Below are 25,000 nucleotides of genomic sequence, written 5' to 3' on the forward strand. Positions count from 1 at the left end.
GATTCTGAATGGTTGTCCTATGATTATGGGTACAATTTCCACTGGCATATCACATATCCTTTTTATTTCTATTTTCAGGTCTTAATATTCATCAATGAGTCATACTTTCTTCTTGATTTTGCCAATCAACGTCACGCCTGGTCTACTGATACGTATCAGCCTCTCTGATCTGAATTATTATTATTATTATTATTATTATTATTATTATTATTATTATTATTATTATTATTATTATTATTATTATCAAAATCCCATAATATTACCAATTCACTATATTTCTGGCAGATATTGACAAAAAACAAATAATGAACAACAATTTAATCAGAAAATAGTGAATGTTGAAATATTATTATTATTATTATTATTATTATTATTATTATTATTATTATTATTATTATTATTATTATTATTATTATTGATTATTATTATTATTACTATTATTATTATTATTATTATTATTAAACACTCGTATAGTATTTCCTCAAGTAACTAATATAGTAGGTAAGAAAAATGATCCCATTTGTCATTCTAAGTGTACTTTGGTACATTCAGTACAGAATTAATGAAACTCGTTATCATACAAAATTTCTCTTCTGAGGGAACGACCTGTTGGAAGAAGGATCTTTCACAACGTGAAACAGAGAGCAACAGCAGTTTTTCAGAGCTAAGTTTCTTGAAGCAACAGCTATGAATCATCCCTGTAGGGCTGAGTATTATGACGCAACGACAGGTGAGTAAACAACGCTAATGAGCAACTGAACATCTTCCACCATTATGGCTCACTGACGCAGCCTTAATACACTATCGCCAGCCAGCCCAGTAGGAGGGGAATTTTCATTTGTTGCTTGTTACCCGAATGGCATTTCTTTTTGTTTAGCCGTCTAATCTTGTTAATTGCATTTATTACAATAATAATAATAATAATAATAATAATAATAATAATAATATAATAATAATAATAATAATAATAATAATATGTGGCGCCGTGGAGGAGTGGGTTAGGTCGTCAATAGACTTAAGTCAAGTTAAGCAACACTGGCTCTGGTCAGTCGTTGGATTCCTTGGGAAAGGATCTTTACCATAATTTCCTAAGTCTACTCAGCTGTAAATGAGTACCTATCCCTGATGGGGTAGGGTCCAGCTATGGTTAAATAGCAAAACTCAGCAATGATGGAAAGAAATGAAGGATTAACCGACAACGACGTAAATGGAACCTCCTGGCAACAGAGGAGCTTCGTTCCGGCAACCAGGTATTCAACCCAATTGAAGGGAAGACGGTCAGGTACTTGGAGGTCGTCATCCAGCAACTGATCACCACAACGACAATAATCAACAGCCTGAGATTGGAGCTACAGAGGCAAAAAGGAAGAAATGGACAAGAGAAGAAAATAAGGAAATATGGAGATGCTACATCAAAAGCAACCCGACAGAGAGAGGATATAGAAGAAGATTGGTCAACATCTGGAATGAGAGGAATAACACCCCCCAAACAGAGCAGAGGCTGGCAGACCAAGTAAGGAACATAAAGAAAAGAACTGGCTCTCCCCAACAGAAAGAGAAGAACTGGAAAGGGAAATGTCACACGACAACGAATTACACGAAGACGAACTGAGAGACGATGCCACAGAAAGACGACAGGGAGGATGAGGTATCAAACAACGACACACGAAGAAACACCGACGAAGTAACAGAGAGGACGGAATGGGTAGAAAAGATTAGACAATGGATGGAGCCAGATACAGAGAGAACAAAGATCCCCTCCATGAAAGCCTACAACACCAAGAAATTAAGGGAGAAAACAAGTGAGGTCAATGAAATAATGGGCATAATACAGACCACCAGTATCACAGAAACAAATAACTTGACATATGCAGGAGCAAGATTAGTAGCAGAACTGATGGGATTCGAAACACCAACACCACCAGCACAACCAACCCAACAGAAAGCCAAAACAGCAACCTCCTTGGAAAAGGCGACTGGAAAAGCAAATCACGGTGATGAGATCTGACTTGAGTAAACTGAAAGAGATGGCAGAAAAAAGGCTAAGAAGCAAGAAAACAAGGGAGGAACTCAACGAGAAATACAAAGTACAAGAGAGGGGATTAAACAACACAATAGAAGATGTAAAACAGAGGCTTCTTAAGGCCAAAGCACATCAAGATCCAAACGATACCATGAACAGGAATAAGGGATACCAACAGAACAAACTATTCGGAACCAACCAGAAAAGACTATACAGCCAACTAAGAGGGGAAGACAACCACCCAGAAATTCCTGAAGCCGAACCAAGTAAGAGACTCTGGGAAAACATATGGAGCAATCCGGTATCACACAACAAACATGCAACATGGCTCCAGGAAGTCAATGGAAGAAGAAGAAACAGGGAGAATAAAACAAAGATTCACAGACATCACGACAGACACAGTCAGACACCAACTAAAGAAAATGCCAAACTGGAAAGCCCCAGGTCCCGATGAAGTCCATGGATACTGGCTCAAAAACTTCAAGGCCCTACACCCACGAATAGCAGAACACTCCAGCATTGTATCTCAAATCACCAAGCACCCAAATGGATGACCACAGGAAGAACATCCTTAGTACAAAAAGACAAGAGTAAGGGAAATATAGCCAGTAACTACAGGCCTATCACCTGCCTACCAATAATGTGGAAGTTACTAACAGGTATCATCAGTGAAAGGCTATACAACTACCTAGAGGAAACAAACACCATTCCCCCACCAACAGAAAGGCTGCAGAAGGAAGTGTAGGGGCACAAAAGACCAGCTCCTGATAGACAAAATGGTAATGAAGAACAGTAGGAGAAGGAAAACCAACCTAAGCATGGCATGGATAGACTATAAGAAAGCCTTCGACATGATACCACACACATGGCTAATAGAATGCCTGAAAATATATGGGGCAGAGGAAAATACCATCAGCTTTCCTCAAAAATACAATGCGCAACTGGAATCGCAATACTTACAAGCTCTGGAATAAGACTAGCAGAGGTTAATATCAGGAGAGGGATCTTCCAGGGCGACTCACTGTCCCCACTACTCTTCGTAGTAGCCATGATTCCCTGACAAAAGTACTACAGAAGATGGATGCCGGGTACCAACTCAAGAAAAGAGGCAAACAGAATCAACCATCTGATGTTCATGGACGACATCAAGCTGTATGGTAAGAGCATCAAGGAAATAGATACCCTAATCCAGACTAGTAAGGATTGTATCTGAGGACATCAGGATGGAGTTTGGAATAGAAAAATGCGCCTTAGTCAACATACAAAAAGCAAAGTACGAGAACTGAAGGGATAAAGCTACCAGATGGGAGCAACATCAAACACATAGATGAGACAGGATACAATACCTGGGAATAATGGAAGGAGGAGATATAAAACACCAAGAGATGAAGGACACGATCAGGAAAGAATATATGCAGAGACTCAAGGCGATACTCAAGTCAAAACTCAACGCCGGAAATATGATAAAAGCCATAAACACATGGGCAGTGCCAGTAATCAGATACAGCGCAGGACTAGTGGAATGGACGAAGGCAGAACTCCGCAGCATAGATCAGAAAACCAGGAAACATATGACAATACACAAAGCACTACACCCAAGAGCAAATACGGACAGACTATACATAACACGAAAGGAAGGAGGGAGAGGGCTACTAAGTATAGAGGACTGCGTCAACATCGAAAACAGAGCACTGGGCAATATCTGAAAACCAGTGAAGACGAGTGGCTAAAGAGTGCATGGGAAGAAGGACTAATAAAAGCAGACGAAGACCCAGAAATATAACAGAGACAGGAGAAAGACAGAAAGAACAGAGGACTGGCACAACAAACCAATGCATGGACAATACATGAGACAGACTAAAGAACTAGCCAGCGATGACAATTGGCAATGGCTACAGAGGGGAGAACTCAAGAAGGAAACTGAAGGAATGATAACAGCGGCCACAAGACTCAGGCCCTAAGAACCAGATATGTTCAAAGTACGATAGACGGAAATAACATCTCTCCCATATGTAGGAAGTGCAATACGAAAAGTGAAACCATAAACCACATAGCAAGTGAATGCCCGGCACTTGCACAGAACCAGTACAAAAAGAGGCATGATTCAGTAGCAAAAGCCCTCCACTGGAGCCTGTGCACGAAACATCAGCTACCTTCGCAGTAATAAGTGGTACGAGCACCAACCTGAAGGAGTGATAGAAACGATCAGGCGAAGATCCTCTGGGACTATGGTATCAGAACGGATAGGGTGATACGTGCAAACAGACCAGATGTGACGTTGATTGACAAAGTCAAGAAGAAAGTATCACTCATTGATGTCGCAATACCATGGGACACCAGAGGTTTTGAAGCGAAAGTAGAGGGAAATTAATTGGATAAGTATCAAGATCTGAAAATAGAAATAGAAGGATATGGGATATGCCAGTGGAAATCGTACCCATAATCATAGGAGCACTAGGCACGATCCCAAGATCCCTGAAAAGGAATCTAGAAAAACTAGAGGCTGAAGTAGCTCCAGGGCTCATGCAGAAGAGTGATCCTAGAAACGGCACACATAGTAAGAAGAGTGATGGACTCCTAAGGAGGCAGGATGCAACCCGGAACCCCACACTATAAATACCACCCAGTCGAATTGGAGGACTGTGATAGAGTAAAAAAAAAAAAAAAAAAAAAAAATAATAATAATAATAATAATAATAATAATATATTAATTAATGTCTTGAGAGAGGGTCTGCTTCCAAAGCACAATAATAATAATTACCTAAAAACAATAATTTTATGACAAACACACGCATCATATATATATATATATATATATATAGTATGTATATATATATATATATATATATATAGTATATATATGTGTGTGTGGTGTGTGTGTGTGTGTGTGTGTGTGTATGTATGTATGTATATATTATAATATATATATATATATATATATATATCATATATCATGTGTGTGTGTGTGTGTGTGTGGGTGTGTGTGTGTGTGTGTATGAAATGTATGTAATATACTATATATATATATATATATAGTATATATTTATTATATATCTAATATATTTGGGTGTGTGTGTGCACGACCTTCACCGAGAGATACTATTACTTAACTAAATACTCTACCGTAAATAAAACCGTTCTCTTTCCTTGACTTCTTATTATGCCAAGTTCTTCAAGGACCTATTCAGTGACTCGGCGCATTGCTACTGAAGTACATTAAGACACTCGAGGTTGAATACAGAAGATAAATATGGAAAACTCGACAGTGTTTTTATGTGTTTGCTTTGTGCGGGGGAGGGTGCAATTAGTGTGGAAGCAAGAGAACTATTATTATTATTATTTGATATTATTATTATTTATTATTACTATTATTATTATTCATTATTATTATATTATATTATTCATTCCACTTGATTATTATTATGATTATTATTATTATTATTATTATTATTATTATTATTATTATTATTATTATTATTATTATTATTATTATTATTATTATTATTATTATTATTATTATTATTATTATTATTATTATTATTATTATTGTTGTTGTTGTTGCAGCAAATATTAACAGAATTATTGACAGAAGAGTAGCAGTAGTAGTAGCAGTAGTAGTAGTAGTGGTAGAAGTGGAAATGTTGGGTGATGTTTTTTATTAATATTACTTTTATTGTTGCTCTGTTCTTATAGATTTTGTTTCAACCGTGATAAATACTAATAGTGTCAATAGTAACAGCAGCAGCAGTAGTTGCACGACTTGTCCTCCACACGTAATTCTTAATATTCTGACAAATTTTCCGACCCGACTAAAATATTTGGAAGTTTTAATATGAATTCTTTACAGCTGTGGCGCAATTCAAAGAATGCAAACGGCCGCTCTACAAACACTAATATCAATGGATAATTTTATCCTGACGACTTATGCACACAAATTCAGCCTCGTTAGCGAAACGATAATTGCTAGTTTTTTGTAGCGAAATATATAGCAAGGAAAAGAATCCTGATTTGCAGGTACGTCCTTATATGTTTCATATTGATTATAACGAAATGAACAGACAAATTCTTAGAAAGTTGTATACTTTCCTGAAGTCTATTACACATCTTTACTTTTTATTCGTCAATCCTTCCCACACATATCCATATACCCATAGATATATATATATATTATCTATAAAATATATATATTAAATATATGTATATATATCTATTATATATATATATAATTTATATCGTTTTATCTATATATTCATATTATATATATGAAACGAAATAAAAATTTTTATTGATGCGTCATTTGTCATCGCTTCTTTTATAATAAGGACAAATTCCCCCTCTTCCATCCTTTCTCTCCACCCATGCCTTAATTTCGCCACGGAATATTAACAAACAACAAGAAAATAAAAAGCTTCCTGCGCAGAAACGTACGAACACACGTATCGTATTTTCATAACAATTCACGAAATGCACTTCTTCAATATCACGTCCTTTTGGATTACGCCCTACTCTGCTATTATTCTTAATATCCTTCATTGATAAATATTATAAAATATAATGTTTCGTGAGAAACATCCTCGTATGTCTCATTCGCAAAACGAGTGTCTACACAATGCAAAAACGAACATTTAGTCATAATATCTTTATTTAGAATATGAATCTAACCTTTCTTCATACAAAAAAAAAAAAGGCAAGTATATATAATTGGCAAAAGAACTGACGTGAACCTTTTCCTTAAATATTGTTATTTTCCACTAGGCCAAAGAATAAACAACGATACTTACCTACAATAGCATGAGACGATAGTCTGCTAAAACATATTTGAATGAAAACTCACCAAAACACACAAACTTACATATTATGAGAGAGAGAGAGAGAGAGAGAGAGAGAGAGAGAGAGAGAGAGAGAGAATTACTGTCATAATACATTATTAAGGTTTTTCTGTAACAATTCGTATGAAAACAGAACACACAGAAAAAAAAACAGAAATAAATTTAGAAAATATACTTGAAAATCACATATATTTTATAATACACAATTACTATTTAATATATAAAAATAAATATACTTAATGAGAGAGAGAGAGAGAGAGAGAGAGAGAGAGAGAGAGAGAGAGAGAGAGAGAGATACTAAGTATATCTAATGAAAAATCATACATGAGAGACAAAAAGTCAATGCATATAATATGAGTTCCATTGTTTTTGTTAAACATACATTCATAGAGAAAAGTTAAAGAAAGATATAGCGAAGCAAAAAAAAAAAACGATTACTTACATTTAGCAGACGAAGGATCAGCTCTGCCGACGCAGGGACAGGCGGCCAGGAACAAAGTGAAAATGACAAGCGCCGGTGTTTTCGTTTTGGCTGTTAGTGTCTTCGTCGCAATAATCTTCGGTGACGCCTTCAGAGGGCCTTCGCGTTGGCAGGGACCTCCTCCTCCCCCAGCCCTCCCAGTCATTCCGAGAAGACGAATTGGATTGTGTCCTTGTTTCCTCGCTTCGGCTTTTTTTGTTTTTGCTTTTGTGTTTTGTTTGTTAAGTTTTTTGGCGCTGTTCGTTATTTCTCTCGCTGTATAGAGTCACTATCTGGCAGCTTTTCTGTCCTCCGGGTCGTGCAACGCAGTTGCTTTAGTTCCATAGTGGTGGATCATATCTCATTCCACTTTAACTATATAACATAAATATTGGTTCTATGAAATTAAAAATAGTCAGTCTTTTTTATAATTGTTTCTGTAAAGGGGAAGGCTAAAATAACTTCCAAGCACCAGTAACAAAATATATCTTCCGATTACACTGCAGAACGCGGCATCTTCATATCAAATGTAGAAACGTTCAACCTAAGAAACGTTCATGCCAGGTGGTGCCGTGAGATAAAAACGTTCGAGATTCGATGAAGACCTGCTGTTGCTGTTGCTGCTGCTGCTGCTGCACCTGGATTTTTTCTGTGGTCTGCAAATGAAAAAAAACAGGACAGAAATTAATAAAGTGATAATCAAGATATTCTGGAAAATGAAGAAGGTAAAATAAATTTAAAGTTTTTAATAGTACCAGACAGAAATACTATCAAAAGTAGAAACAGTAATACATATGAACACGAGAGAACAAACGTTTTGCACACACATTTATATATACATACATACATACATATATATATATATATATATATATATATATATATATATATATATATATATATATAAGTATGTATCATAAGCGCTAATTATGGCTGGCAGTTTAAGTGAGTAATAAAATACATATATGTATGTATTATATGTATACATATACATACATACATTACCCCATACATACATAACATACATAATATATATATATATATATATGATATAAAAAATTATATGTATGTATATATATATATGTATGCATATATTATATATATATATATATATATATATATATACACATATATACGTATATATATATATATATACATATATACGTATATATATATATATAATATATATATAAGCCAATTTTTTCATATAAGACAAAGATAGATATTTTAAATAAATGTCTAATAACCTCGAGTCATTAACTATCACATAACTGGTTCCATCTTTGAATAGTCAGTCTCGTTCTTCCCCTCTGTTTATAGCATAAGATGTTTTTCGCACTTTTTGTGTCCTTCTTGGTATCTCAGTTTTCTTTCTAATATCTGTTATTTAACATTAATGATTTTTAATAAGTCTTTCGTGTTGATTTTAATTGTTGTTATTTTTATAGTTTAGCCCTGATGATGAAGCCATGCTTTGAAAAGTTGGCTGGAAATAAAGTTAGAAGATGAACCACCTTCTTTTCGTCTTTATTTAATTATTATATTTACTTCATCATATAAATATATATATACATACACACATATATATGTATATATATATATATATCTATGTATGTATATATATATATATATATATATATACATATATATTTATTCACAAAACACGCACACACATCTATACACATATATGCATGTGTATGTTTTGTGTGTGTATATTGTGTGTGTATATCTTTCTAAATGTGCGTGAGCAGTAATTTTCGAACTCTATCGTTTTGACGTTTAACACTTCATGGCTTTTATCATCTGTCAGGGCTAAAAACCTATGCTTATTCTCAGTCATTATAGTAATTTACAATAAAACCCGTCATTACGAAGACAGGAATGGTGAGTCACAAGAAAATAGCAGGTATTGGAAAACCACGCATTGTGTTTTTATGCAATGTTTTTCCGCTCCAGGTGTCACTTGCTCCCTTCACCTTCCTGCTTTTGAAAATCTTTGAGATTTCTGTTATTTGCATTCGCAAAAATAATATTCTATTGTTTTCCTTCGTGAAAGCGTTTTTATAATGTGCATTCACGAAAACTTTTCGATCATTTCCATTCGCGAAAAATTATATCGATCATTTCCATTGACGAAAAAATATTTTGATAATTTCCATTTGCAAAATATTTTTATTATTTCAATTCATGAAAACATTTTGACGCATTCGCAGAGGCAATTTGATCACTGATACCAGCAAAACCATTTCTCTATTTTTTTCATTTCTGAAAACATTTCCTTCATTTTCATTTGTGAAAACATTTTTATATTTCCCAACTGCGCGAAGATCTTGATTCATTTATACCTGCAAAACATTTTGATCATTTGCCCTCGCAAAGTTACAATTTAATCAGTTGAATTAGAGTACCGGTTATTTGAGCGCCTTCATTTTATGCATATGCTACATTATCAATACCAAAGGAGTTGAGAGCCTCAATTATCCTAGTTATATCTTTCATGCCAGTGTGAATTTTATCGTTCATGCAAATAAGATTCACATCTTCCCTGAAATTGCGGACTATATCTTTCAAGTAGATCAGTATTACAACATTCACTGAAAATATAACTACATATTTCGTCAAAATCTAAATGATATTCTTTTATTGGTGAAAATCATATCTGTCGATAAAATGAGTGTCCTTTTGCTTGTCAATAAACTTTTTTGTGTATAATACTCTGGAACCAAACAATAAAGGTAATCTGACCATTTCCACAAAGTAATAAAAATTAGAACCATCACTTGTCATAGATTCTTCTCCCCATGGCGGAGAGAGAGAGAGAGAGAGAGAGAGAGAGAGAGAGAGAGAGAGAGAGAGAGAGAGAGAGAGAGAGAGAGAGAGAGAGAGTGTTAATGCTTCTATTCAAAATATGACGGCATTGTTGTAAACTACTGATAAAGAGTGAGTTTACAATACCAGTTTGCATACGGTACAAAACCATATATATCCGTTACGAACTACCTAATATTTCACCATTTTGGCTATTCCAATATAAAACTGCAAAAGGACGATCGATATTACATGCAAAAAGAACATAGTTTCAATGAAATATTGCAATGAAATTTGGTTTTACAGTGTTCCGACAGCTAAAATACAAATAGTTCATTATTCGTCTACTATACTATATACATATACATACATATATATATATATACTATATATATATATATATAATATATATATATATATATATATATATATATATATATATATATATATATATATATATATATATATATATATATATATATATATATATATATATATATATATGTGTGTGTGTGTGTGTGTGTGTGTGTGTGTGTGTGTGTGTGTGTGTGAGTTACTATATATTTTTAATAACAAATCATCATTAACATTAAATATGTAAGTGCGGCAATGACTTGAATTAGGTTACTCAAAGTATATTTTCTGACCTTAAAAAAAATTCATAACTGTTGATCAATATTCAAGACTTCGTTGATGATGAATTACAACAATGCAGTTCTGACATCAAAATTCTTGCATACAAAGAACAATCAGGTTACGACTGTTGATCCCTTTGTTGGGCGGAAAACTGTCACTAGCATTTTAGGGCTGATTCCAATATGACTCGCAAAGATATCAATAGTAACAAATAATTCCCTGTCAAAGTCCTTCAAGAAATTAAACCTATTGAGTGAGTTCTTCGAAGTCCATTCATATCATCTGCAACTGTGATGGATACTCCAAAAACGTTAAGGGTTTCTGAGGAAAGATCTCCATTCACAGCCAAGGACTGTTAAAGAATGAATTCTTTCAATGCCAAAGACTGTTTAGGGAAGACTTTATTCCATCAAGGACTGATTAGGCATTTTCAAGTCCTGAAATATGGTGAAATTATAAAATGCTGTTCAGAAGCGCATACATAAATCTTTACATATATCAAACACAACACAGTACAGAAACAGTAAAAAATGTAAAACTTGAAAGGGAAGCTCGGCGAGTCTAGACAGCAACCATGTTTCATTTTTATTATACAATACGTGTATATAAATACATATATATATATATATATATATATATATATATATATATATGCAGAAGCCAGGTACTATGTCATACCTCTAAGTAAATGGGGATACAATCCACAATGAAGTAAATCCTCTGTAAAGTTTAAAATATGTATATTTCTTGTACAGGATTAAAGCTTTCGACCATTAACTATGGTCTTGTTCACTAAAATGTGAACAAGACCACAGTTGATGGTCGAAAGTTTTAATCCTGTACAAGAAATATATATTTTAAACTACAAGAGGATTTTACTTCATTGTGGATTGTATCCCCATATATATATATATATATATATATATATATATATATATATATATATATATATATATATATATATATATATATATATATATATATATTATATATATGTATATATATATATATATATATATATATATATATATATATATATATATATATATATATATATTATATATATATATATAATTATTTGATGCGTTTGCAGGTCTTACTTAGGCACTCAGGGAGAAATTATTACAATCGTCTGTGATCATACGAAACTGATTGAGGGTATTAACCGCAATCACTAAAGAAACTGCTTTTTCGAATGTCAATGAGGTCGTATAAGTATTCTTTTGGGTTAGCCGTATTGTGAATCCCCCTTTCAGCACAAAGGCATTGATTGGGTAGTTCATCTTCCGTGTCTTTTGTTTCTATTGTTCCTCTTCCCATACTTTTCCGTAAGTCATCATCTTTATGTAATTGTTTTTCCTTTATACCACTGTCTTCTTTTTTTATCCTGCCTTCCAATAAAACTTAGTATTTGCTTATTCTTTAGGATTATTATCTTTTTCCATTTCACCTTTATGATAAAGTAGTTATTTTTTTATTCTATGTTTCCCTTTTAATCTTTTGTTTCTCTTTCATTTATCATAGGGATATACTTTATTTTGAGATGGCTTTTAAATGTGCAAATTAGCTGAACTGACATTTCATGAACTCTGAATATACATAGTACATACATACATATAAGTATATATACATACATACATGCATACATATATATATATATATATATATATATATATATATATATATATGTATATAATATATATATATATATATATATATATATATAATATATAATATATGTATATATATATAATATATATATAAATATACTATATATATATATATAGTTATATATATTATAGTATGTTATAATATATATATATTGTTACGAAACGCCATTTTGGACCATTTTATTTTCTTTTCCTTAACAAACTGGAAACTGAAGGAATATTTTAAAGAAATAAAATACGGGAGCGGAAAATGTCAAAATCCCTTATGAATATGATTTTACTGTCAAGTGCCTTCTCCCTTGTGAATATGATTTTAATGACACTCCACACCTGCATGATAGCTTGGCATCCCCTTTTCTATTATACTCCTTTGTACTCAGGTCCCCAGTCTAATTTTACAAGAAGCCATTAGCAGCTAGTTCCCCACCAACTCATGTCCCTTCTTGCCTTATACCTGACCTCTTTCCCTCACTATTGTTACCAGAACCCTTCTGCCTCCACTACTCCACCCACACACATCTACATGACCAAAGGTCATCCTAAACCTCTTAACCCAAGATATCCTCCATTGTACCCTATTTTTCCACACCATCTGCTGGCGTCCAATGACTTCATTCAGGTAGTTAACAAGGATTGGTGGTGGAGATGAAAGTCCCAATGAGAATCATGATGGCGTGAACCAGATGTGACCGGCGCTTTTTCAACTAGTATAAATATGGCCTGACCTGGCCTACCAAACTGCACTTTGCCTTAACCAGTATCCGTGGAAGTATGCCTGCATTACACCCTAACCTGGCGCAGTGTCATACTGTCTGGAAGTGATGTCACACCCTACAACTCTGCCTCCCACTATCTCCAACCTTCGTCTTAATGCTGACCCGGCTAGTCTCTGCCTGAACCTGCTATCCTTGTAACCCAGACTCTGCTCAAACGTCCACCTTGAACGCCCTGCTGCAAACCCAACCTAGAAGTTCCTATACAACACTGATTGAAGAGAAGTGTTCAACTGTCCTTGGTGAGGCCAACAAGCAACACACATCCTTCCGCCGACATCATGGCCCTGACTTCACCTGTCCTGTCCACTGACTAAGGTAACTGAAATTGGAAGTTGTTCTGTCGGCCCTTCACCTACTATTCCTAGCACTCGTTCCGTTTCAACTGCTTTCTCCTGTTCCCATTCCTTAAACATACCTATCTCCATCAGACTTGTGTTGGCATAAATAATTGTGAAAATACTTTTTACACAAGTGATATTCAGTTATGCAACCAACCCACTATAATTTAGTGAAATAAAAGTAATATAGAATAAAAGTAACATAAAATTTGAGTAATCCATATGCTTTTGCATTTTAGCTTATTTTAATCTATCATTGGACTTGCATGTCGGTTCTCACTGCTTTGCAGATCCGTGTAGACTGCCCCGTTGTGCACCTTCTCCAGTAGTTCAACAGTGCCACACTTAGTACACTAGTGTTATTCAATGTTGTTAGTCTTAAGTTCTAGATCCTCATTTCAAGTACTCTTGCTTGCAACTTGGGTGGCACATTTGTTGTTGTTTTTGCACAGAGTAGAGTCAGTACTGAGAGTGCCATGGAGTCGACTAGCGCTCCTGTATCATATCTTCTGATTAACCTTAAAGAAATAATAATTCATTTGTGGGGAAATTTACGTTTAGTTCAATCCTTGAAATAATTAAGTGTTTCTACAAAAGGATTCCTTTATATTTTCTGTTCATAGCCCTACGTAGCCCCTTTAAGTCAGCTTCCACGTGTTTTCACAAGGTGTAGTTTTTGAGTAAAGTCAAAATTTTGATTGCTCAGTTTTTTCTTTTTAAAACCGGCATGCAGACTATGACACCGGCATGCAGACTATATATATATATATATATATATATATATATATATATATATATATATATATATATATATATATATATATATATATATATATATATATATATATATATATATATATATATATATTTATATAATCTATGGAATGGCTAAACCACAAAGGAGCCTGAATGGTAGAATATAAACAAAACAAAAAATCAGGGAAAACAAATTAAGAAATGGAATTCCAAACATTAATGAAACTCGTAATAATCCGTGCAATAAGATAATTTCCAATTTCCACTTTAAAAACATTATTAGGTAAGAATGATAGTAATCTTCCAGCTCTTTATTTCGTCCTCGCTTTGAGGAACTGGAATGTCAGTTCATTCGCCCCGTGAATAAATCTGAAGGAAAATACACATCTTTTAAAAAATTAATAACACAAAATTATTGTCGTACAGAAGTATCGAAAATTTCATACAGTCCTCCGGTAAAAGTAATAAAAGCTTAACTTACAATTTTTCTAAAAAAAAAAAAAAAAAAAAGTTGTAGTTTTACTTCAAACTCAAAACCAAGATGACCCTCAATGTTATAAATAATTTACTCTATCTTTCGCAGCCTTTCATTCCAAACAATTATTGAATAGAATTTGCAGGTCATAATAAAATTATTAAAGCATAAAATTATGCACTATAATATTCCACTACCCACCAGACTCGGGATGTATAATGTATACGTATATGCCGGTTCACACTTACACCAAATACATTCTTTTATATTATAATGTATACGTGTATGCCGGTTCAAACTTAAACCGAATATATTCTTATGTCCATAATAACTCCCTGTGTATAATACCCGCGAGTCAGCGATATTACCCTTACAATATCTGCAGGTTGGAAAATCCTCTGGTCCATAATAGCATCTGGGCCACGACATGAACCGGTCGGTCCACCGCAACATATACGAAGCTCACGGAATATAACTCTCAGTCTCTGGGTATTAAACTGTCAACCGAGAGCATTCTGAATGACAATAGTTGTCAAAATAACTCTATCAGAATTGCAGTGATATATTGGTAAAGAGCAAACACATCCAGAAATGAACGAGGCATTCAATGGAGAAAAGTTGATATAAATAAAGCTAAATCTTGAATTCAGGACTAAAAAAAAATGATAAAAATAATTCAGCTTTGTTTATTCCTACATTTACGATTCAGAGTCGATAGGAGGAAACCTAAGGGGGAAAATGCGAAAAATAATTAGATGAAATACATCACGCTGCAGTGGGGCGCGCTAAGGAAAAACAATCTTTTAATTTTCATACCCAAACCCGCCCCTCCCCCCCAAAAAAAACATCACAGGAGTCGCTCTCTACATCCAAACGGGTTCAAAGACGAGAGAACAAAGATTTCTGAGACCGCACCATCAAAGTGCGGGATAAAATAAGAGAAGAGAGAGAGAGAGAGAGAGAGAGAGAGAGAGAGAGAGAGAGAGAGAGAGATCAAAGACGTCAGTTTAAGGTTCCAAAGTCGAATATCCTTGGTAAAACCCGACGGGCTAATTAAAAAACTTCGATGTGGCGACGCCATTCACCGTTAACAATGGCGATGATAAACATTTTTTTTTCGAAAACTTCCTTGTCTTTTTTTTCCAGAAACGTTTTTATAAGGGAATGGCCAATGCAGGTGCACGAAATACTTAAACGACTTAGTTTACGCCATTAACTATGGATTTTGCTTTCGAATTTTTAACCCGGATAAAAAAAAATCAACATATACTGCTTTAAAACTGTATACTTGGGGTTACAATTAAGGAATAAATAATAAAGATGTATGTGTGTGTATATATATATATATATATATATATATATATATATATATATATATATATATATATATATATATATATATTTATAACAAGTAATTACTCTCAAGTGAAGTGATTGCTTTATTTGCTCTTGTACACAATTTTCGTGTACTTGCCATTTCCAAAGAAATAATACGGAACTCAATAACTATAGCAATGGCCTATTTATACACATACACACACACACACATATATATCATAGTATTATAAATATATATATAATATATATCTATATATATATATATATATATAGATAAATTATATATATAATATATCTATATAGTATATATGATATATAATATATATAGATATATGTGTGTGTGTGTGTTCGTACGTAAAGAAACAACTTGTAGACTTGTTATTGAATCCAAGATGGAACACTTTTATGTATATATATATATGTGTGTGTATTTACAACTGCATTCCCAACAAGGAAAAAGGAAGTACAAATTCAGCCCTCCCCTCCCCCTGCACCATAAGGATGAGATTTGTAATGTTCCCCTCAGATGTATTTTCCATTTGTGTGAGGTCCTTCCCAACCTCGTATCTCCTTTAAGCCCCTTGGGTGCATTTTGACATGCGAGTCATTAACATAAAATCAAGACAAGTTTCCCCCCCTTAAATCCTAGATGATAAATGACCAACACCTGCAAGTTGCTTTTTGGTCACACCCCCTGCCCTCTTCAAGGGCATCAATACATGCTGGTGAGTAGCTACTGTAGCATAAGAATTCGCTCCTTTCCCTGACCCAGCTTAACGTTCCAGCCCCAGCTCGACCTCTTGGCCATTAACGATTCTTTTGGGCGCGGCCCTGTCAGCTTTTGACAGTTGTCATCCTCTCTCTTTCGCACATGTGCACCTCACACACACGCACACACACACACACATCTCTTTTCTAAAACTCGATACTGGCCTCCAACTGTTGTTTTCAGGATTTCGAGTGGGAAGTACAAAGGCAGCAGCGCTATTGCTCCTCTTGGGAATCAGGTTCACAGCAAGGAGCTGCTGGCTAAGACACTGCCGCCGATGTGACTCCAGTTTTTTTTTTTCTTTGGAGGGGTGGGGGGTGAAACCCCAAACTCCAATACACCCCTTGCTAGGTATAAATATACCCTGCGACCTTCATACCTTCGCAGTGCCATACCATTAAGGTCAACAACATGACGGAGTCCCCTGCAACGACTGGTTCACAGCTTCAAGTCCAGAAACCTCTGTCCAGTCTTGCCTGCTGCCACTGCGACCTAGTAGGCTCTCAACCAAACTCAACCGAGTCCCGGACACGGCCAGCGTTCATGTTCCACACTACCTACAGTCTTGCGTCCTACTAGAAGTCTGACCACTCCTGCTCCCTATGCTCACGACTTTCGTCTATACCTTAGCCGCGCTCTAGAGAAGACCGCTCTGTCCCAAGACGTGACCGGAGCCGTTCACCGTTATCATGGGGCATTACCTTGACTGGTAGCATTACACTACTATCACGAGTTGAGCTCCTACCTGCAGTTGGTTGCTAGTATTTCGCCTCTTTCATCTCACACTCTATCTTTTCTCACTTCGTAATTTCCATCGTTCAGATTCCCCAATTTTCCATGAGATTCCAGTTTTAGTTTTATCCCTTACTTGGTGTTTTTCTTGCCTGCTACACGCTCCCGCCATTATCCTGAATTAACAAGTCAAGTAAGATTTTGCTTTGATCAACTTCAGTGTGATACTCCTATTTTTTGCCGTAGGCATTACATCATCCTAAACTCTTGTGTCATTACTGTACATCTGGCAGACCACTCGCCGTTCATCCGTTGAGTGCCTTGCGTCCTTAGATTCCAGCAGAACCACCTCAAGTCTAACCGCCAGGAAGACCCTGGGGTGCCACCCTGCAGTGCCAAAGTGATAATCATTTGCGGTGGTGTTTTACCCCTGTATATAGTGTGAGTCTTCAGCTATTTTAGTTCGTAATCCTCACTGTACTAATTCTAATTTTAGTGCTGTTTACTTGCTAATCGGCACTAGTGTTCTGTTTTACCTTGTGATTTAACGTAAAGTTGAAGTACCACGGAGACTGATAGTTCTTCTTTGTAATTACACTCTTCTGATATCCCTATTGAGAATTATAGTGCTTAACTGTTTGTCTGAGTATACTTAAATCCTTATCTCTAACTCATTTAAGATAGGACTACTCAAGAAGGGTTCCTTCTTCCTTGAGTAGGGTTCCTAATTCCTTTCTGATTATATCTGCCAATTAACCCGGTCATATGTTTCAGTAAAACTGCACGCGTTGTTGAGCTTTGAAAGTAGAATTCATGGACGAGTGACCCTCCCAGAATTCATGGCATATAAATAAATAAATAAATGAATAAATTAATATATATAATCTATAAAATATTATATATATATATATATATATATGTGTGTGTGTGTGTGTGTGTGTGTGTGTGTGTGTGTGTGTGTGTGTGAGCGCGCGTGCGCAGAGGGAAATGCTTCCCTTCATCTAAGTTATCCTACGTATTTCATCTCATTTATTTAGCCTCGATATCTCATCCCCAACTATCCTATCCTAAGAAGAAAAAGGAAGAGTGAAAATATTAAAAAAATATTCAGCAAATAAATATATAAAATAGTAAGAGATAAAAATAGTGCAGCCGTACCTTTCATGTGCAACCGAAGTCTTCTCTTAGAATCTTGAACCTTCCGATGAAAGCAAAGAGAAGAGTCAAGAGAAAGTCTCAATCATCTACTCTTCCTCTCTCTCTCCTCGAATTCCTCTTGCTCAACTCTTCCTTTTTTCACCTACCTTTCCTCCTAGTCCTTTCCCTTTCCTCCTTCTATGCTAAAATATCTAAAGTTTTCAAGTTTTCTCTTTAGAGCCATATGAGGTTTCAATCAAATAACCCTTCCGCCCCTCTCCTCAAATCTCTTTGCTCAACTCCTCTTCTCCCTCCTCCTCCTCCTCCCGCCTCATCCAAAATCTCTGTGCTCATACTCTTCTTCCTTTTCATCTTCCTTCTCTTACTTGCCCTCCTTCTCCTCCTCTCACTTCCCCTCGCCTCCCTTTCGCCCTCCTCTACTGAAATATCAAAAGCTTTCTACTTTGCTCTTTACAGGCGCATGAAGATTAATTGAAGCACGTGACCTTTGCTTATAAACGACCATAAGATCAAAACCGAGGGATAAAAAGAATTCGCAATCCTTTGCAAGCTTCAAGCCTTGATTAAAGAGATGCTTCCACAGATGAATGCTTCTTGCTACGACCTTTCTGCCAGTGATGGTCAACGCGGAAGTATTCGTAATTATTGAATGGAATTAAATTGAATATAGAATTTAGGCCAAAGGTCAAGCACTGGGACCTATGAGGCCACTCAGCACTGAAACGGAAATTGACAGTAAGAGGTATGGAAGGTGCAACAGAAGTAAAACCTCGCATTTGCACCATGAATCAATTATAAAGAGGGTGGAAAGTAAGATGGAAGAAAGAGAATACGAAAGAAGATGCAGTAAAAGGAACGAAAGGGGTTGGAGCTAGGAACCAAAGGCACGCTGCAAAGAATCTTAAGTAATGCCTACAGTGTACCGCATGAGGTGCACTGACGGCACTAACCCCCCCACGGGATATTCATAATTATTGAAATATTTTAATGCTATCGTGTTGATAAACAGGGAAGTATTGATACAAAAAAATATTACCATGAAATGCTTGTTCTAATAGAAATGGCTGCCGTAAGCCACCTTATCAACTGCATTAATACCTTACCCCTCACTGGCTTTCCAGGCCTCATATGACCTTTTATTGCTGTCATCCCCCCCCCCCCCCCCCCCCCCCCCCCCCCACCCCCCCCCCAAACCCCGCCCCCCCCCCCCCGCACGCCCTAACCATCTTCCCTGCCACCTTCCCTATTATGACCTTTTGCCCCCCCCTGGCTTACCCCCCCCCCACCCCCCCCCCGCCCCCAAACTCCTTCCCTGCCCTTCCTACGATCCGTTGCAAGTTTCAGTAACGGTTATGACAGACTTTATGTCAAAGGTATCTCCAAATCATTGGCGGTCACTTATCTAAAAAAAAAACTCTAAGTTATCTTAACTGCGTCATAGTCTCACAATACACCAGTCGTTTACTGCCTTACCAAAGACAACAATGAAAATGAGAGTGCTTGTCAAGGACAGTTTAATAAACAATAATAGAAAATAAGTTCACTGTAAATTCAATTAATTTCAAATGCTATATCACGCTAAATGATTCGGATATCCATATTTTTCTCTCCTGTAATACACAACATGAAAAACCGGATCTGCCTTTAATCCCAGTCCATATCTCAATTTGAGTGTTCAAACTCCCATTATTAAAACGAATTAGTCAATTCAATTAATCACTTCTCTGTTGGAAAAAATAATCGTATATTATGGATCCCCATACAATTAGCATTTCGACCCATAATCTTCAGCTGATACGAAGCGGAATAATAATAAAAAAAAATTTTCATGGTCAAGTTCGTTGATTCGTCGTTGCATTTGCTTTGAAAATTTCATTATTTTCATTTGGAATTTTTATAATGCAGAAAACTACATTACCTTTCCTGTTCTAATTTATTCGATATTTATGCAAAAACATTACGGCGCATTTATTCCATTTTAAGAAAGCTGTTTTAAGTAAAAAGCTTTATTATAATATTCCGTCTAACTTTTTCAGTAAGGCGAGGGGAAGTGAGAGTGAGTATTAATAAAAAAAACCCAAAATCTGTGTAGTGTCATTACCCATCAATATTCGATGCATATACCCACTCATACAAGCACACTTATACACTATGTACAGTATCAAAGTCTTCCTGGGCCTCTGTAATCTCAGGGCCGGCGCTGATTTCCGGTTTCTTTAGTCGACTGCCATTGGGGGAAGGTCCCGATGCCTAAGATACGTGGCCAGTGTGTCGCTAGGCCCAAGGCCCAGGGTAAAGAGGTTAGGCCCACTGTTTAACCTCACAGCCTGACCGCTAGGTTGGCGGGCCACCGGGTTTATGCAATGGCGCCATCCGAGCCATCAGAGTCTGTGAATGTATAGTATGTGTAAATATATCTCCAATTATCAAATAAACTAATCAGGACCCATCAAACTTAACTAACTCCCGCTCATAAACTCTACCAATTAAGAACTACTTATAAGATGGTACTTAATAAGGCTTAAAACTTTACATATATGAAAAAAAGGAACTAGAACGAATAAGACAGAATTACATATTAAAAGTTAATAAACTGATCAAAATTAATTAAGGTTCAGGGAATCTTGTATTATTGAAAATAATAGTTTTTCTTTTTTTTTTATTTGAACGACTGGAGGCCACCTTCTAGTTACCCAGTGTTCGAGAGGTAATTAAACTCGTTGTCTTGTATTTTTTCTTTACATCTCATTCAGTTTTAATTTCCGATCAATTGGGCTCAGGCTTCGACTATATTTTTGTCTTTAAATATTTCTTTTTTATCTCCTTGGTAGGTCAGTTCTTCCCTTCGTTTGTTTTTGCTCATTCAAGTACATGCAACTCATGAGATTCACAAACAAATGCACACACACACTCACAATAAATATATATATTTACGCACACGTACATAAAGGTCATAACTAACCACCCAAAGAAACATCTAAAAGCAATAGAAATCGGAAAATTAATTGAAAAAGAATTAGGCAAGTTAAAGTTAAAGGGATTTAGAATGGATAAAAGTGGATAATGCTGAAAACTGAAAGGATGGGAATTAGAGAACAATATTACTTGGTGTTTTGTAATATAGAATTTACACACGCGCACACACACACACATATATATATACATATATATATATATGCGTATGTATGTATGTATATTATATATATATATATATAATATATATTATATATATCGAGCTACAAATGTCCTTTAATATCTAATTCGCTCTACCCCAGAATTAATATATTTCATATATGTTTAACGAGGGGGAATTTATTAAGCGATAATAGAATTGCCGGCCGACAGGCGCGAACCATCAACCTCTCAATTCCAGGACTGGCAGTGAAGCCTTAACCAAGCCCGCCAGTCCTGGAATTGAGAGGTCGATGGTTCGCGCCTGTCGGCCGCAATTCTATTATCGCTTAATAAATTCCCCTCGGTTAAACATATATGAAAATATATTAATTCCGGGTAGAGCGAATTAGATATTAAAGGACATTTGTAGCTCGATATATGTATATGAATCACGGTAATGTGATATGGCTTTTATATATATATATATATATATATATATATATATATATATATATATATATATATATATATATATATATATATACTATATAAAAGAGACGAAGACTAATGGTAGAATTTATTTGACATTAAAGAATGGGAAGGAATCAAACGTAAATAAAGAAAGTAGAGAAAAAGTCCCAGGAAGAAAAAAACGAATGAAGAAACAAAAAAAAGTCATAAATAGCAAATGAATTAAGAAAACAATGACGAAGGCTAGAAAAAAAAAACTGAAAAGGGGTAATGGAGTCAACTGATTGAGACCCCCCTTCGTCCCTTTGACCCACTCATCTTGTCTTTCATCCGGGGCTTCGGGGTTTTAGAGGAAGCCCCGAAATGCAGATGAGAGATATGCCAGGTCCCGTCCCCTTTTTATATACTTTCTTATCACCTTTCCTTTAGAAAGTAGGAGGAGTGGGGGATTAGAGAAGGATGTAAAGATGCGTTAGACGCGCCTTACGGTATAGAAGAAAAGAAAAAAAAAAAGTTGGGAGAAATAACAGAAAAAGACTTTCACGGGAAAGGTGAAGCTGATTGAAAATGGTTTATGGTAATTTGAAGAACTGTACAGGTGATGATGTGAAAAATATTATTTGTTTCTATTTGATTTTACATTTACTGACTGGGCAGTTCAGGCGTTTCCAACAGCTCTTGTAAATACGTAGATGACTCATTTTAAAAATACAATTATATATTTTTTTTCTTTTTGATCTTTTATGTTTTCAAAGTATTTTGTAAATACTGCGTGCAAAAAGTAGCTACTTGAAAGAATGTTTTCCTGTTTTCGTTTATGTTCTGGTCTGTTTGTTGTCTACGTTTGAACTGTGACGTCATTGTTTTTACAAAGATAAATGAAAGCTATTCGAAAGAGCTTTCATCATGAGCTCCAATTAGGAGATTTGCGTCACAGCAACAAAAAATAAAAATAAATCGATTCCTTGATGTAAAATGATGCATAATCGAGATCTATCAGGCCACAGACAATGGAGGATTATAACACTTCCTCTGAGTCATCCTTTCTTTTTCTGTGTTTGCCAAAGTGCGTTACCTCGTAACACCAAACCTCTTTTCCAATTATTTTGCAGTTTTCGCGATACTGCCATGCGCATACACAAACAAGCAGGCATACTTTCACAGCGCATATATATATATATATATATATATATATATATATATATATATATATATATATATATATATATATATATATATATATATATGTGTGTGTGTGTGTGTGTGTGTGTGTGTGTGTGTGTTGTAGTGTAGTATAATATAGATATATATATATATATATATATATATATATATATATATATATATATATATATACTATATATATATATATAACTGTAGAGTGAAACTCTCACACGCCATTTCAGAAGTCAAAAGCTGACTGCCGAAGACATTAAATTCCAGGTGCGAATGCTGGAGAAATGCAAATCCTTGCCCGAGGCAAGATGAAAAGGACTGGCCATGTGCGATGCGCCATCTTGGAACTTGGGCCACGTTATCACCGCCCACGCAGGCGCGAAAGACCTCGCAGTGACACGCGGGCATTGCAACACTAACACCACCTGTGAGGATGCACCATTGTGATCCCAAGAAGCTGTATAAGGCCTCAGACGGACAGACGTGGAGCCTACGGGCTGCTCTATGAGTAAGAGCCCACGCTGGCATAAGGTCAGCTTAATCAAATTCAACAGACGCGGCCTTAGAAATTGTCAGATGCTTACCCAGGACTCCTGTCCTACCCTTGTTCTCTTGAACTGGCCCTTCTTAGACACAAGTAGCTGCAGCGGCCCTTGCACACTTTTGCTGTGATGTTATTCACTTGCCATCCCCATTGCCGGCACCCCTGCAGAACGAGGAACCAAATCTCCTGACGAAGGTGACGTACCGGTTTATGGATTCTTAGCCAGTCACGTCCCTGTCAACTTATTAGTATTTTTCTTTTTCCTCTTCATTGAGCGATATACCTACAGTTAGACCTTTACTGATTTGTACTGTTTCAAGTTGCAAGGCATTTAAGTGAAATGTAACATACTTGTTGAATTTCGAATTACCGGAATGGAGTTAATTTTCAGATAAGTAATCATAGGTGTTTTCAATTGCAGATTAGGAGTTAGTCAGCTGTGGTTCTGTGCATCATCTCGTGTGCATAGTGGCTTCCCCACAGCACCCTCTCCTTACCGTACCCTTTGAAGTGGGCTTTCATTGTGTTTCCTTCAAGAATATCCCATTCATTGCTTCGTTCATCTTGTATTGGTGGACCATTATTATTACCTGTCCCAGTTACGCTAACCATTCTTCTGATATGCGTTTTTCTATTGTAATTAAGTCAAATCCGGAGTTTACCTAATCACTCCCCTTTTGGAGCAAGACTTCAGCCGTATTTAATGACTATGTTTTTACCTGACCTCAAGGCCAGTTTGATTTTTGCGTTTTCCAAGGTAAGGTTTGTAAATCTTCTATCTAACCCACTGAATAACTTAGAAATCCCAGTTAAACACACACACACACACACACACACACACACACACACACACACATATATATATATTTATATATATATATATATATATATATATATATATATATATATATATATATATATATAATA

At 35.6% G+C, this 25,000-nt stretch overlaps 1 protein-coding gene across 1 annotated transcript in view; it reads right to left on the reverse strand.

The window, feature by feature from the left end:
- The window catches only part of LOC135200276 (nephrin-like), an 833,838-nt gene that overhangs the window by 535,119 nt on the left and 273,719 nt on the right, over positions 1–25,000 (reverse strand). Inside the window, 1 exon segment of the mRNA XM_064228764.1 lies at positions 7,295–7,968. Coding sequence (XP_064084834.1) covers positions 7,295–7,478 — 184 coding nt within the window. The 5' untranslated portion in view covers positions 7,479–7,968.

This window comes from Macrobrachium nipponense, chromosome 26, assembly GCF_015104395.2.
Source record: "Macrobrachium nipponense isolate FS-2020 chromosome 26, ASM1510439v2, whole genome shotgun sequence".
NCBI classification, from domain to species: domain Eukaryota; kingdom Metazoa; phylum Arthropoda; class Malacostraca; order Decapoda; family Palaemonidae; genus Macrobrachium; species Macrobrachium nipponense.